This window comes from Platalea leucorodia, assembly GCF_965183815.1.
Source record: "Platalea leucorodia genome assembly, chromosome: 11".
NCBI lineage: Eukaryota > Metazoa > Chordata > Aves > Pelecaniformes > Threskiornithidae > Platalea > Platalea leucorodia.
The window spans coordinates 8290557-8307543 of NC_138833.1; the positions used below are offsets into that span (position 1 = coordinate 8290557).

Consider the following 16987-nt stretch of genomic DNA (forward strand, 5'->3'; position numbering starts at 1 on the left):
CCCCTCAGCCCCTACAGCTCCTGAGGAGGGGGGGCTTGCTCAGGCACCTGCCTGGTGCTCTGGCATTTCTCCCGACAAGACCTTCTTGGGGACACGGTACAGGAGGAGGCTCCCCTACTGCTCCAAACTCCTTCTCTCCCACCCACCCCGCTTTCAGGCTCTAGGTCACCTCATCGCTCCGCACTGATTGTACTACAAGTGCCCAGGAGGCAGGAGGCACCTGCAGTGAACCTGGCCAGAACCATCTGCTCGGCTCCACGCAAACTGCAGGGCAAATGCCTTTGCGAGTACAGCAAGAAGAATAACAGGTACATCTGCCCCCGCTCCTGTGCCTGTTCTGTAGCCAACACGAGCAAAAGGGAGGATGATAAGCAGCACCACGACAGAATTGATTTCTTGCAACTTCTTCTGGTACGCTTGTTTTCTGGATATGCGTCTGTTTTCAACAGTATTTTTGAACTGCATGGGAGCAATTGAGTTGCATTACAATGGTGGTACAGGTACAGCTAATACTGGAAAAGCAAAGTTGACGGACTTTAACGTGGGATTTCCCTTTTTAATTGGCCACATTAATTCAGAGTTTGTAGAGTTTACACACATATATAGATGTACATTCATCCAAGTAATTCTACGGCTTGAAAGACGAAGAAGGGGCTTTGATTTTCTCAGATATCACTGAATAAAAGATTGATGCTTATTAGTGAAATTTTCATCTAATCTTTGAGTCTTCATGTTGGTAGGACACCTTTTCAACAAAAAGGTGACTGTAGGAGAGCAGGAGAAGACAAGTACAGCTGCACACCCTGAACCTTGCAGACCATTTGTAAAGGTGCAAGTGCACTCTATTCAAGTGCCTAATTGATGACGTTTTGCAAAGGTGCTTGTCATTTCAGAGATGTTCTCAGGATGCCTATAGCCTCCCCTGGTAAAACAGGCAGGCACAACAACTAGTGCAAAAAGTGGCTGAGAGACCCAGTTCCTCAGTCCAGTATTACCCTGTCAATGCGATCAACCAGGTCCAAGTACTTCCAGTTGGGAAAAGGGGATAGGGAAAGAAAACAGGCCCTGAAATACAATACCTTAGGGTTTTTTTTTTTCATTGAGATCTCCTTCTACCCCTTCACATGTCTATGAAAGAGAGGTCAGGAACGGTAAAACACAAGGGAACTACCACCCAGTATGGAAGGAAAACAAAGAGAGAAATAAAGGCAGGGAGAAACAATGCCTGGACAAATTAACCCCTCCCACCTGGGCTACCATTCTTGCAGAAGCCTTACCCCAAAAGATGGGCGACACTCTCCTCCTTCGTCAGGGAGGAACAACTCGTAACTTCTCCTTATGTGGAGAAAACATGCACGTTTGAGGAAGGTAAAATCTCCAACACCAAGCCGCAATCCCATTTCCCCAACTCCATCATGCACAATCAGCACATCTCATTCTACACAGTAAGGATCCGCGTTCACCCCTAAAATCGGAAATAACTGTACAAAGAACTCGGAAAAATCATGCCTGGAGAAAATTTCTCCATCCCATTAGTGCTGCCATTTCTGCAGCAGCCTTCCTCCAAAAGATGAGAGGGCACTCGGTGGAAGAGGGGTACATTCACTAGGGAGCAACAACCAGCAACTTCTCCACTCATGGAGCCACACGCACCTTTCCTTTGGGAAACCAACGGCTTCCCAGCATCCATCTATCAACCAGGTTCAAGTTTCCCGATCTTGTCATGCAGAATCGTTAATTTAACAAATTCACCGCTGCCAGCTCAAACGAGCGTTGAAGTCAAAAGCTCTCAGGTGAACCCGAACCCGTCAGCACCGAAGAAGCAAGAAGGGCCGCCACCAGCTGCCTGTTGAGAGCATATCGTCAGAGGATAAGGCAATACGATCGCACGAAGAAGGGAGGTATGGTTCTCTGCTCACCAACATTCTCAGAAGAAACAGAGGGCTTCTAAAGCACACAAATGATAAATGGCCAAAATATAAGACGAGAGGTCATCCAACAGAGAACAGGTCATCAAATTAATGGTTTATGGGGAATCTCCTCCCCTCTTTTATCACACACACTGTTCCACAGAGATGCCACTTCTACTAAGCTCATGCTTACATCTATTCCCCCCAACAAAAACAGAACACAAAGATACCCTCACCTCTCCTGCCTTTCACAACCCCTGTAGCAGGAGCAAGAGGCACTAACACACGGCACATTGCTAAACCAAGCCATGCTGATAATCACAAGTAAAGCTACGTACGTATGAGACCAGGGAAAGAAAACCAAAAACATACAACAGACAAGCAAGGCAAGGAAGCATTAGAAGAGCAAGGGTTGTCAGAGAAACTCCCCAGGAAGTCTTCTTGGTCTCCAACTGTGGGTGTTGAAATTCATCCCTCAGACCACCTGGAAGTCATTCCTAGCAAGCTGCACATGTGGCCCTAAAGTCTCCCTCTGGACTACATAGTAAGGGGCGTTCATTTTAAGGAATACCCAACAGCTCTCATCAGCAAGTTTCCTCCTACGTGGCCTGCTCATTTCCCATAAATATGAAACCCTAAGTTTAAACACCTTATCATGGGTCTCTTTCTCATGCTATGTCTTCTCGGAAAGTGCAACAGATTCTCTTTAGCTTCTGCTTCATTCTCCTCACACCAAAAATTCGGTTGCACGTGGCTCAAGTAAGTCTTTGCTGCAAAACAACGCTCATAGCTTCAAATGCAAAAAGCACTGTCCAGAACTGGGGGAAAAGGAACCACGACCTTCCAGGAAACAAAGGCCTGAAAGAAAGTCTAATTAGAACTGTGAAGAAACTCTACATCGCAATGTTACAGGGAGATATGGATAAAGGAGGTTTCACACAAGAATTAGGAGCCATTCTACACATGCATCAGTGTTCTACATGCACAGTTATTGCACAAACACCTTTTGATTAGAGGACAGCCATTGCCTTTCAGGAGAGGGAATTCAGGATCACAGCATGAATGGCACAGGCCTTGGCACCAGGCATGGAATCAAATCATGTTCTCAAGGGCATAAGCAATGTGGAGCTCCGATAAAGACCCGGTCGTCAAAGTGTCAACTCAAAGACGCCATCATCCTTCTTTAGCACATGGGCAACTTGGAAGATACACGATGCTTGAATCTTAACCTAAAGTGTAACCTGTGCTCAATAACTACCGTTCACAGGAAACATCACGCAACAGGAAAGGAAACTGAGGTATCCACAACTTGGCCAGCTGGAATCTGAGCAATGGGATATCCAAGCATAAGACACTTCCAGACTCACGTGCAGAAGGCCAGCAATACACCCTGGGAATTGACAAAACGCATGCCATGTCTCCACCAGTATCTCTTCACACACACAGCACCCCCAAGACTCTCCTCAAACCATGCACAGATCCCATGGTTGTCAATGATCTTCATCATTTGCAGATAGACCCCCTCCAGAGAAAAGGTGGACAGATGACTTCTCCTTTACCATGGATAATATTTCACTTCTCACCGTTGGTATGTGACAAGCAAGAGCATTTCACAGCTGAAAAATGACAGGCACATACGGGACAGTCAGGCAAATATATCAGATGTGATCTTCCACACATTATCAGAGACAAAGGCCCACCTTCAGATCATGACAATGAGCAAGTCAAGAAGTTAACCCATGCAGAAAGGAAGGGATCCCAACATACTCTTCTACATTATGGCACTTAGGGAAAATACATAACCAAGGCGTTCAGTAGGTCATGAATGCCCCGTTTGCTCTTCCCAAAGCTCCCATCACAGCATTTGTCATAATAAGTACATAATTAAGCTGTTAGTTAAGAATTGAGGACAACCTGCAATCACAGAGGAAGAACCTCCCAGGGCTCCCAATACAACTGGAAAAAACATGCCTTCTAGCCAGTCTTCTTTGGGAAGATGAAACTCCCATTGCCTGATCCTACGGCTGGACACCAAGCAGGGAAAGGAGCAAACCATCTCTCTTGTGTCCTGCAACAGCCCCTCACAAACAGCTCCCATGACTCTCATCTGCAGCCCTCTTTGACCCGCATAATTTGCAAGCACATGACATCAAAAGGGCCAGGTGCCCAGACCTTTTCTCTTCAACATGCACCACCATCACACATCGAATTTTGCATAGATGACTATACATCTCTGTAAGAAGGAGGAAGATACATTTCTCTGCTCACTACTGTTCTGCGAAGAAACACTAGGGGTCTAAAAGTGAAAGAAGAGAAGTCCTCTGGGAGAGACTGAGTCAGTGAACATCTGCAGAGGGGGAATATCTCCCTCCTTACGTCTTTCCTTGCACCTTCAATCTCTCCCCTCCCGCCCTCCTACAGCTCTTCCTATAGCCAATAAGTCAACCTTAAAAGACAGGGAATCAGCAAAACACTTCTATGGAGCTCATGTTTACATCCATTCCACCAGAAAAAAACAACACAAAGATACCCTCACCTCTCCTGCCTTTCACAACCCCTGTAGCAGGAGTAAGAGGCACTAACACACGCTGCATTGCTAAACCAAGCCATGCTGATAATCACAAGTAAAGCTACGTACGTATGAGACCAGGGAAAGAAAACCAAAAACATACAACAGACAAGCAAGGCAAGGAAGCATTAGAAGAGCAAGGGTTGTCAGAGAAACTCCCCAGGAAGTCTTCTTGGTCTCCAACTGTGGGTGTTGAAATTCATCCCTCAGACCACCTGGAAGTCACTGAAGTCTCAAGTCTGGCCCTAAAGTCTCCCTCTGGACTACATAGTAGCGGGGGGTTCATTTTAAGAAATAGTCATTGGCTCTCATCAGCAAGTATTCTCCTGTGTGGCGTGCTCCTCTCACACAAATATGAAGCCCTAAGTGTAAACACCTTATCATCGGCCTCTTTCTCAAGCTGTCTTCTCAGAAATTACAACACATTCTCTTTTAGCTCCTGCTTCATTCTCCTCACACCTCAAATTCTGTTGCATGTGGCTGAAGTATTTCTAAAAAACAACACCGTCGGTTTCAAATGCAAAAGCACTGTCTAGAAATGAGAAAAGGAACCATGACCTTCCAGGAAACAAAGGCCTGAAAGAAAGTCTAATTAGAACTGTGAAGAAACTCTACATCGCAAAGTTCCAGGGAAACACAGATGAATAAAGGAGGTTTCACACGGGAGTTATAAGCCATTCCACGCATATAACATTGTTCTGGGTACACACTTATGCTCAAATACTTTACTCTCAGAGGACTACCATTGCCATTCAGGACAAGGAGGCCAGGGTCACAGCACAAATGGCACAGGCCTTGGCACCAGGCATGAAATCAAACCAGTGCCCAGCCAAAACCACATTGATCCACCCACCTCCATGGTTGGTAACCAGCCTCTCACCCCCCTTGCTCTGCATTCTCAGCCTTTACTTGAACCATGGACAATACCCAACTTTTGGCCGTGCGTCAGTCACAGGTGAAAGAGCGTTTCCTTCAGGGACATCTTAGGGAAACAGATGTATATCAAACTCTTTGTCTCGGCAGCGGTAACCCTTCAAGCTACGGATGCAAACTGCTCCTTCCCCCTGATAATTTTAACAGATCTCAACTTCTAAGGACTTACTGACGGCCATACTGAAGGCCATACTGACGCCCAGTTTTGGAACATGAGAAGAAACACAGAAGGACTGTGAAACCTACAGAAGTGAAGCAATCCTAGCTTAACATTTCAGATTCTGTCAACTGTAGCAGGCACACAAGAAGAGTATCTAGTTGGTAGAAAGTACGCAGGAGGGTCACAGAGGAGTTCCCACCAAAGACCACAGCCACAGTTCTCCAAGTAATTTCTTTGGACAATAAGAAAAGGAAAATGCACAGGACCACAACTATGGGACCCATGTAACAGCTAGGAGAAACTGAACATTGACTCCTACCTGTTACACATTTCAAACTATACCACAGCGAACTCTCCCACCTGCCCTGTCTCTGTGCAGACAGAATGCTCCAGCGGGCTCAAACATCACGCAACAGGGAAGATCACTTTGCAGACAGACATCGTTGAAAGAAATGTTGTGCCCACAACTTCTCCTGATGGAGAACAAGGATCACAACACGGATGCATGCATAGAGACTTCTCTGCTCATCACACTCACGTCAACAAACTTAAAATGTTCTAAAGGGCAGAAGCGATACACAGCTCAGTTAAAGACTCAGTCATCAGTATCAGCTCAAAGACTCAGTCATCAGTATCAGCTCAAAGACATCGTCATCCTTCTTCAGCACATTGGCAATTTGAAAGATACGTGACCCTGCAACCATTAATTCGATGTTTACGACTACATGACAGCGCATAAATTGATTAACTTCCTCACACATGCTTCAAATAACAAGCCCCAAGCCCAGAAATTCCTCACAACAAAAACCCCAAGCCTTTAAATCCAATCTAAGCAGTGGGACTCATTTTCAGAAGGCCAGCAATAAACCACAGGAATGAACAAAACATATGCCATGTCTCCAGCATACCGCCTCAAACACAACCCCACCAAGACTCTTCTCAAACCATGCACAGATCGCATGGTTGTCAATGATCTTCATCATTTGCAGATAGACCCCCTCCAGAGAAAAGGTGGACAGATGACTTCTCCTTTACCATGGATAATATTTCACTTCTCACCGTTGGTATGTGACAAGCCAAGAGCATTTCTTCCAGGGACATTTTAAGGAAACACATCTATGAAAGGCTTTCTCTTTACAGCTGTAAAGATGACAGGCATATACAGGACAGTCAAGCAAATGTAACAGATTTCATATTCAATACATTATCAGAGACAAAGGCCCACCTTCGGATCATGACAACGAGCGAGTCAAGAAGTTAACCCATGCAGAAAGGAAGGGATCACAACATACTCTTCTAGATTATGGCACTTAGGGAAGATACATAACCAAGGTGCTTAGCAGGTCATGACTACACAGTTTGCTCTTCCCAAAGCTCCCATATCTCTTCCCAAACCATATCTCTGCAGCATGGACCAAGGCAAAGACATTTCGTTGCTCTCCACGTTATCATGAAGAAACATAAAGGCTGAGAAGAGTGGAAACGATGAGCAGAGAAGTTAGACACGGGGCCATTAGCATTCCTCCTCAAGCACAATTGCTGTCGGGAAGATCCCTGAACTTGCTAATAAGGCAGACTTCCGTTTGCTAATGATGCAACAGCTCCGTTGCGAAGAGCTAATACTGTCCCTACGCGGGAGACAGGACGCGGGGCGGAAAGGGCAGAGAAGCAGCAGAGGGAAGCGCCGCGGAGCAAGTCCGGCCAGAGGAACTCACCGGGGCGGCGGCGGCGGGGTCCTCCCCGAGCAGCGGCGCGGGCTCCCCGGGCGGCGGCCGGGCCGGGAGGGTGTCGCAGCAGCTGCCGCCCGACAAGCGGAGCTGGCTCTTGCGCGAGTCGGCCGTGAGCGACACCTCGTGCGAGTAGGAGTGCAGGAAGGCGCGGACGCCGTCGATGCCCACGAAGTGCGAGGCCGGCACGCCGCGCAAGGCGCCGCTGCCCGCCGCCAGCAGCTGCGAGCGGCGCCAGCGCCGCAGGCGCAGCGCCAGCAGCAGCAGCAGGAAGGCGAGGAAGAGGCAGGACACGGCCGCCACGGCCACCACCAGCCACCGCGTCAGGCTGCCGGCCGGCTCGCCCGGCGCCGCCGCCGCCGCGCTGCCCAGCTCCGACAGCAGCTCGGCCACGCTCTCGGCCAGCACCACCGTCAGCGTGGCCGTGGCCGACAGCGCCGGCCGCCCGTGGTCCTTCACCACCACCACCAGGCTCTGCCGCGCCGCGTCGCGGGCCAGCGGGAACCGCGCCGTGCGCACCTCGCCGCTGTGCAGCCCCACGCGGAACAGCCCCGGCTCCGTCGCCTTCGCCAGCTCGTACGACAGCCACGCGTTCTGCCCCGCGTCCGCGTCCACCGCCACCACCTTGGCCACCAGCGCCCCGGGCTCCGCCGAGCGCGGCGCCAGCTCCACGCCCGACCAGCCCGCGCCCGCCGCCGCCGCCGACGGCGGGTACAGCACCTGCGGCGCGTTGTCGTTCTCGTCCACGATCACGAGCCGCACCGACACGTTGCTGCTCAGCGCCGGCGCGCCGCCGTCCTCCGCCCGCACCCACAGCCCCACCTCGCGCACCTCCTCGTAGTCGAAGGAGCGCAGCGCGTACAGCGCGCCCGTCTCCGCCTGCACCGACACGTAGGACGAGAGCGGCGCGCCCCGCACCCGCCCCTCCGACAGCCGGTACCGCACGCGCGCGTTCTGCCCCCAGTCCGCGTCCGCCGCCCGCACCGTCAGCACCAGCGCGCCCGCCGCGTTGTTCTCGGGCAGCCGGGCGCTGTAGCGCGCCTCCGCGAACACCGGCGCGTTGTCGTTCACGTCCAGCACCCGCAGCGCCAGCACCGCGCTGCTCCACAGCGCCGGCGACCCGCCGTCCGCCGCCCGCACCGTCACGTTGTACTCCGACACCTCCTCCCGGTCCAGCTCCCTCGCCGTCACCACGCGGTAGTAATTATCAAACGACCTCTCCAGGCGGAACGGCAGCCGCTCGGCGAGGCTGCACCGCACCTCCCCGTTCGCCCCCGAGTCCCGGTCCTGCACGTGCACCAGGGCCACCACCGTCCCCGGCGGCGCGTCCTCAGAGATCGCGCTCAGCGCCGACGACACTGTCAGTTCGGGCGCGTTGTCGTTGACGTCCGTCACCGTGATCGCCACTTTCGCCGTGTCAGGAAGACCTCCGCCGTCATGTGCCTGCACCTCCAGTTCGTACGAGTCGCCTTCCTCGAAGTCCAGGCTCCGCACCAGCGTGATCGCTCCCGTCTCAGAGTCCAGCTCGAACATCTCCAGTGCCATGTCCGACACTTTCTTCAGCGAGTATTTCACGTGCCCGTTCATCCCCTCGTCGGCGTCGGTGGCCGTGAGGGTGACGAGGACGGAGCCCACGGGCACGTCCTCCGCCACACGCACCGTGTACTCCGCCTGGCCGAACACGGGCGCGTTGTCGTTCGCGTCCAGCACCGCCACGCGGATCCGCGCCGTGCCCGTCCGCGCCGGCTCTCCGCCGTCGCTCGCTCGCAGCACCACCTCGTGAAACGCCGCCTCCTCCCGGTCCAGCGCCTTCGCCAGCACCAGCTCGGGACGCTCCTCCCCGCCGGGGCCCGCCTGCACGGCCAGCGAGAAGTGCTCGTCGCCGCTCAGCTCGTACCTCTGCAGGGAATTCGACCCCACGTCCGGGTCGTGAGCCTCGGCCAGGGGAAACCGCGATCCCGGGGCCGTCGTCTCGCTCATTCTCAGCTCCGTTTCTGCCTCTCGGAAGCTGGGCGCGTTGTCGTTTATGTCCGTGATCTCCACTTCGATTCCGTAAACTTCCATTTCCCCCTCCACTATCACCTCACAGCGCAGCACGCATTTCGCCACCAGCCGGCACAGCTGCTCTCTGTCTATCCTCTCCGCCGTCACCAAATGTCCCGTCTTCCCGTGCAGGGCGAAATACTGCGTCCTGCCTCTGTCCAAGATGCGGACGCCGCGGTCGCGGAGCGCGGGCAGCTGCAGCCCCAGGTCCTTGGCCACGTCGCCCACGAACGAGCCCTTCGGCAGCTCCTCGGGCACCGCGTAGCGCAGCTGCCCCCACGCCGCCTCCCACGCCGCCACCAGGACGCACCACAGCAGGGCTCGCTCCCGCCGGCCCCGCCGCCTCCCCGCCGCGCTCATCGCCGCCGCCGCCGCACCGCCGACACCGCACCACCGCCGGCACCTCCCCGCCGCCCACCGACGATCCGGCTCCCGATCCGGCTACGGCGCCCGCTCCTGCTCGCCGCTCCCGGCCGCTGCCGCCGGCCCCTCCGCCTCGCTGCAGCACGGCTCCGCACCGCGGGGACGCTCGCAGACCGCCCGGCCGCCGAGCCAGCCAGCCAGCCAGCCAGCGAGCGAGCCGGGCCGCAGCGGGCGGGGCTGCCTGCAGCGCTCCGGCCTTCCTCTCGCTCCTCCTCGGTCAACAGCGGCGCCCGCAGCCTCCTCCCGGCACTGCAGGCACCGAGCGCTGCCGACCGCTGCCCGCCCGGCCTTTCCCACGGGCAGCTCGCGGGGACGGCACCGTCCCCACGGACACATCGCTTCCCGTCCACCGGTAACGCAAAAGCCGTGGCTTTTCCCGAGACCATCTCTTCTTTCATCCTCCAGGCCACCACGACCAGAAAGAAATAACATGCCTCCCGTTGTTGTCTTATTTCCACCGCACGGGAAAAATGGTTTTGTAATGGTGATATAACATATATAAAGTTGTCTTAAGATGACGTCTGGAATATTACGAGTCTTATTCCATTAGTGCAAAAGCACAATCTCTGCCACGAATTGCACAGATCTGCTTTCTGCAGATCAAAAGTGTCTCATACTGGAATGCCACCACCCACGTTAATTGCCCATATCTCGACCAACAGAACAAAGGAGCAACGAAGATCCGCCCTCAAATGGAGACCGGTGATTTCCTGCATTGGCTTTTCTCTAAGCTGCCTTGTCTTTAACGACCCGACTGCCTTTTCATCAAGGTGATCACAACCAGGAGGAAGGCAGAGGCCTCCCGTGGGCGTGGTATTTCTACCGCACAAGAAAAATTACTTGCTAATGGTGTAAAGTAACATAATTTGTAAATTTATGTAAAGTAACATAATTTGTCTTCATATGACGTGCAGAATATTATGAGTTTGATCCTATTACTCCAAACGCACAGTCCCCACCACCAAGTTTCGTAGCCGTCATGCTTGAATGGCTGATACAAGGATAGGAAAAGAAAACACCCTCTGAAACACAGAACGTGATATTCAGACACACACACAGAACGAGAAATAGCAGACTCATTAACTGAAGCAGCAGGAACTTTTCTTTCAATACTTCCCTTCACACAGAACACGCTACAAATTAACTAATCCGCCATCAACTGACTCAGATCAGGCATTTAAGGGCTCAAGAAGGTGGGGTCAATCAGCTGAAACACAGAATCTAAGCCCCCTCAGCCCCTACAGCTCCTGAGGAGGGGGGCTTGCTCAGGCACCTGCCTGGTGCTCTGGCATTTCTCCCGACAAGACCTTCCTGGGGACACGGTACAGGAGGAGGCTCCCCTACTGCTCCAAACTCCTTCTCTCCCACCCACCCCGCTTTCAGGCTCTAGGTCACCTCATCGCTTCGCACTGATTGTACTACAAGTGGCCAGGAGGCAGGAGGCACCTGCAGTGAACCTGGCCAGAACCATCTGCTCGGCTCCACGCAAACTGCAGGGCAAATGCCTTTGCGAGTACAGCAAGAAGAACAACAGGTACATCTGCCCCTGCTCCTGTGCCTGTTCTGTAGCCAACACGAGCAAAAGGGAGGATGATAAGCAGCACTACGACAGAATTGATTGCTTGCAACTTCTTCTTGTGCGATTATTTTCTGGATATGCATCTGTTTTCAACAGCATTTTTGAACTGCATGGGAGCAATTGAGTTGCATTACAATGGTGGTACAGGTACAGCTAATACTGGAAAAGCAAAGTTGAAGGACTTTAACGTGGGATTTCCCTTTTTAATAGGCCACATTAATTCAGAGTTTGTATTATTTATACATATACAGATAGACAAGTAATTCTACGGCTTGCAAGACCAAGAAGGGGCTTTACTTTTCTCAGATATCAGTGTGTAAAAGATTGATGCTGATTAGTAAAGTATTCATGTGGTCCTTGAGTCTTCATGTTGTTCATGCACCTTTCAACAAAAGCGGGTTCATGCACATTTTCAACAAAATACCGTAGGACAGTAGGAGAAGACAAGTACAGCTGCACACCCTGAACCTTGCAGACCATTTGTAAATGTGCAAATGGGTTTTATTTAAATGCCTAATTACTAACATTTTACGAATGTGCTTGTTATTTTAGAGATGTTCTCAGGATGGCTATAACCTCCCCTGGTAAAACAGGCAGAAACAACAACTAATGCAAAAACTGGCTGAGAGACCCAATTCGTCGCTTCAGTATTACCCTGTCACTGCGATCAACCAAGTGCGCTAGTTGGGAAAAGGGGATAGGAAAAGAAAACTTGCCTTGAAATACAAAACGTTGGGTGCTTTGTTTTTTTGTCATTGATATCTCCTTCTAGCCCTTCACAAAGCAAAGTTGAAGGGCTTTCACGTGGGATTTCCCTTTTTAATAGGCCACATAATACTGTAGGAGAGCAGGAGAAGAGAAGAACAGCTGCACACCCTGAACCTTGCAGACCATTTGTAAAGGTGCAAATGCACTTTATTCAAGTGCCTAATTGATGACATTTTGCAAAGGTGCTTGTCATTTCAGAGATGTTCTCAGGATGCCTATAGCCTCCCCTGGTAAAACAGGCAGGCACAACAACTAGTGCAAGAAGTGGCTGAGAGACCCAATTCCTCAGTCCAGTATTACCCTGCCAATGCGATCAACCAGGTCCAAGTACTTCCAGTTGGGAAACGGGGATAGGGAAAGAAAACAGGCTCTGAAATACAATACCTTAGGGTTTTTTCTTTTTTCATTCAGATCTCCTTCTACCCCTTCACATGTCTATGAAAGAGAGGTCAGGAACGGTAAAACACAAGGGAACTACCAGCCAGTATGGAAGGAAAAAAAAGAGAGAAATAAAGGCAGAGAGAAAAAATGCCTGCACAAATTAACCCGTCCCACCTGGGCTACCATTCCTGCAGAAGCCTCACCCCAAAAGATGGGCGACACTGTCCTCCTTCGTCAGGGAGGAACAACTCGTAACTTCTCCTTATGTGGAGAAAACATGCACGTTTGAGGAAGGTAAAATCTCCAACACCAAGCCGCAATCCCATTTCCCCAACTCCGTCATGCACAATCAGCACATCTCATTCTACACAGTAAGGATCCGCGTTCACCCCTAAAATCGGAAATAACTGTACAAAGGACTCGGAAAAATCATGCCTGGAGAAAATTTCTCCATCCCATTAGTGCTGCCATTTCTGCAGCAGCCTTCTTCCAAAAGATGAGAGGGCACTCGGTGGAAGAGGGGTACATTCACTAGGGAGCAACAACCAGCAACTTCTCCACTCATGGAGCCACACGCACCTTTCCTTTGGGAAACCAACGGCTTCCCAGCATCCATCTATCAACCAGGTTCAAGTACCTCGGTTTCCCGATCTTGTCATGCAGAATCGTTAATTTAACAAATTCACCGCTGCCAGCTCAAACGAGCGTTGAAGTCAAAAGCTCTCAGGTGAACCCGAACCCGTCAGCACCGAAGAAGCAAGAAGGGCCGCCGCCAGCTGCCTGTTGAGAGCGGAAGGGGGATACTGCGTTGCTTTCTTCACGGAGACACGGATCAGCACTTGCCAGTCACGGCAGTCGGGGAAAACGCGGGGCGATAGGGACGGGGGTTGAGAAAGGCGCAAGGAGAAGAGCGAGAGAGCGCGGGCTTACAGACCTGCGGTGCGTCGGGCTCCGCGGGCGGCTCTCCCGCGCCGGCGCTGCTGCTCGGGCTCCGCTTCCCGCAGGGCTCCCCGCCCAGAAGCTCCTCCGCGGGCAGGCTGGGCAGCGGCGGCGGCGGCGGCAGCCAAGCGCCCTCGGCGACGGCGCGGCCCGGCGCCACGCACAGGTTGTAGGAGTAGGGCAAGGTGCCCTCGCAGAAGTCGGCCGGGAAGGCGGCGCCGGCCACGGAGAAGCGCTGCGCGCCCAGGCAGCGCAGCACGGCGGGCGGCCCGGCCCGGCGCACCCGCGCCAGCACGGCCAGCGCCACGCTCAGCAGGAACAGGGCGCAGAGGAGCGCCAGCGCCAGCACCAGGTAGAACTGCAGCTCCGCCGGCGAGTCCGCGCCCGCCGCCCGCTCGCTCAGCTCCGGCAGCGCCTCCTGCAAGCTCTCGGCCAGCACCACGTGCAGCGTGGCCGTGGCCGACAGCGCCGGCTGCCCGTGGTCCTTCACCACGGCCACCAGCCGCTGCTTCGCCGCGTCCCTCTCCGACACGGCCCGCGCCGTCCGCACCTCGCCGCTGTGCAGCCCCACGCGGAACAGCGCCGGCTCCGCCGCCTGCACCAGCTCGTATGACAGCCACGCGTTGCGCCCCGCGTCCGCGTCCACCGCCACCACCTTGGCCACCAGGTACCCGGCCTCGGCCGACCGCGGCACCACCTCGAACGGCGCCGGCGCCGGGGCCGCGCCCGCGCCCGCCGCTCCCGCCCCCGCCGCCGGCCACAGCACCCGCGGCGCGTTGTCGTTGCGGTCCAGCACGAAGACGCGCACCGTCGCCGTCGAGCTCCGCGCCGGCGCCCCGCCGTCCTGCGCCCGCACCGCCACCGCGAACTCGCGGCACTGCTCGTAGTCGAAGGAGCGCTGCGCGTACACCGCGCCGCTCCGCGCCTCCACCGACACGTACGGCGTTGCGCCCGCGCTGCCGCCCGCCAGCCAGTAGCTCACGCGCCCGTTGGCGCCCGCGTCCGCGTCCCGCGCGCGCACGCGCAGCACCGGCGCGCCCGCCGCGTTGTTCTCCGCCACGTAGGCGCTGTAGGCGGCCTCCTCGAACACCGGCGCGTTGTCGTTCACGTCCGACACCTCCAGCACCAGCGCCGCGCCGCTGGACAGCGCCGGGCTGCCCCGGTCCCTGGCCACCACCGTCACCCGGTGCTCGGCCGCCTGCTCCCGGTCCAGCGCCATCGCCGTCACCACCTTGTACGAGCCGCCCGACGACGCCACGATCGACAGCGGCGCCTCGCCCGACAGCTCGCACGACACCTGGCCGTTCTCCCCGGAGTCCCGGTCCCGCACTTTCACCAGCGCCACCACCGTGCCGGCCGGCGCGTCCTCGGGCACCGGGCTCGACACCGACAACACCGTGATTTCGGGAGCGTTGTCATTCTCGTCCGTGACGTCTATCTGCACTTCGCAGTGAGCCGTGAGCCCGCCGCCGTCCCTCGCCTCCAGGCCGAAGCTGTACTTGCTCTTCTCCTCGAAATCGAGGGGCCCCGCCATCCTCACCTCGCCGCTCTCGCTCTCGACGCTGAACATCGCGCGGACGCCCTGCGGGACGTTGCCGAAGGAGTAGGAGACCCGCCCGTTGGAGCCCGCGTCCGCATCCGTGGCCCGCACCCGCAGCACCAGCGACCCCGCCGGCAGATTCTCCCGCACTCGCGCCTCGTAGACGCTTTTACTGAACGCGGGCGCGTTGTCGTTGGCGTCCGTCACGTTGACGCGAACCTGCACAGTCCCGGACCTCACGGGGTCCCCGCCGTCCGCCGCCGTCAGCACCAGCTGAAAGGAGCTCTGCTTCTCACGGTCCAGCGCTCTCTCCAGCACTAATTCCGGCTGCTTCTTTCCCCCCGGGCTCTCCTTCACGGCCAGACTGAAGGACGGGTTGCTAGCGAGCTCGTAAGTCAGCAGCGAGTTGCTGCCCACGTCCGCGTCTCGGGCCATCTCCAGCGGGAAACGAGCACCGGGAAGCGTCAGCTCTGTGATCTCGAGGTCCAGAGCAGGCTTGCTGAAGGCCGGGGAGTTGTCGTTGATGTCCTGGATGGCCACCTCGACGTGGAACACGTTCAGCGGGTTCTGCACCAGCGCCTCGAAGCTGACGGAGCAGGACGCCGACTCGCCGCACATCTCCTCCCGGTCCAGCCTCTCGCTCACGTACAGGTTCCCGCTCTCCCCGCTCACGCCGAAGTATTGCTTCTCCGCGCTGAGCCGCAGCTTGCGTGCCGGCAGCTCCGCCGGGCTCAGCCCCAGGTCCCGCGCCAGCGGCCCCACCAGCGAGCCTCTGCCCAGCTCCTCGGGGATGGCGTAGCGGATCCGCTCCGGCGCCGCCCGGCAGCACAAGCACAGCAGCAAAGCGGGCAGCAGCACTCGCCCGCCTGCTCGCCGCCGGCTCGCCCTCTGCCTCTGCCTCTGCCTGCCCGCCATCCTCGGCAGCGCTCGCCGCGCTCCTCCCTCCTGCCGCTGCCCTCCCTCCCTGCCAGCCCCTCGCCGCAGCGAGCGCAGGGGCCGCCGGCGGGCAGCGATCTCGCCGCCGGCTCGGACGCCGCTGCTCCCCGCGCCGCGCCGCCTCTCGCCTCTGCTGCCCGTGCCGCTGCCGCTCCGGCCGGCGCCGTGCGAGCGAGCAGCCTGGGGGGCAGGACGCTGCGGCGGCTCCGGCTCCGGCTGCGGCTGCGGCTCCGGCTGCGGCTGCGGCTGCGGCTCGGGCTCCGGCGCCGCTCCGCGTCGGCCAACAGCGGCACCCGGAGGCGCCGCGACGCCACCGCAGCCGGCTGATGGCCGCGCTCGCAGGGGCCCGGGCTTTTCACCGGGGCTTTGCGGCTGCATCCAGCTTTGGGCTCTCTCCTTCATTCGAATCCGGAATTTCAGAGGCATTGCCTTGCTGCAACTCCACAGGCGTTGAAAAGGGAGACACGCTGTCCGGTCCTTTAGGTCGTCTCCTTGAGTCGCTGTGAGCAGGCAGAGGGAAATCTTCACGGCAGAGCAAGAAATAAAGGAACTCAGCTGCCCTTAATAAAAATCAAGAGGGAACTAGAAGAGCAAGAAATGCTATTACAGCTAGGGAAGAGTTTAAGAGCTTTTTAGCACTCTGCCAGGTATTTTGTGTTCTCCTTTGCTTCCCTGGGACAAATACCAAGGAGGAAATATTCATGACGGAGTAATCCATACGTACTCACAGACAGAAGGAAGCAAAAGTCACTTCAATCCTGTCACACCAGATCTGCAAGGGGCTTCCGTCTTCCCTCCAATCCTTCCTGCTCATGTAAGTCTCTGAGCTTTGCCCTATTGTTGCTTTTTCTTGTAGGGAGAAGAAGGATTACACTGAGAAACATATCACCCCAAAGGTAATATGTGTATCTCTATGTTAAGATAGCAGAACGACCTTTAGTATTGTGTTTCTGATTCAGAAAAGAAGTTCCCTGTTTTGCATCGCCATACTTGAGGGACAAAGCTATATCAAGTCTTTCACAGAATCATAGGTTTGGGTTGGAAGGGACCTTGAAAGATTATCTAATCCACTCCTCTGA

The 16987-nt window shown here is 55.2% G+C and overlaps 2 protein-coding genes across 2 annotated transcripts; both read right to left on the reverse strand.

Annotated features, from left to right (window-relative positions):
- Positions 1-7200: 7200 nt before the first annotated feature.
- LOC309596196 (protocadherin gamma-A2-like) lies at positions 7201-9787 on the reverse strand (the record flags this gene model as incomplete). The annotated part of the gene is made up of 1 exon (XM_082324039.1): positions 7201-9787. The coding sequence occupies exon 1, from the start codon at positions 9700-9702 to the stop codon at positions 7201-7203; it is 2502 nt and encodes an 833-aa protein (XP_082180165.1). The 5' UTR covers positions 9703-9787.
- Positions 9788-13325: 3538 nt separating this feature from the next.
- LOC309596197 (protocadherin gamma-B5-like) lies at positions 13326-15887 on the reverse strand (the record flags this gene model as incomplete). Its single annotated transcript, XM_082324040.1, has 1 exon — positions 13326-15887. The coding sequence occupies one exon, from the start codon at positions 15885-15887 to the stop codon at positions 13326-13328; it is 2562 nt and encodes an 853-aa protein (XP_082180166.1).
- Positions 15888-16987: the final 1100 nt, after the last annotated feature.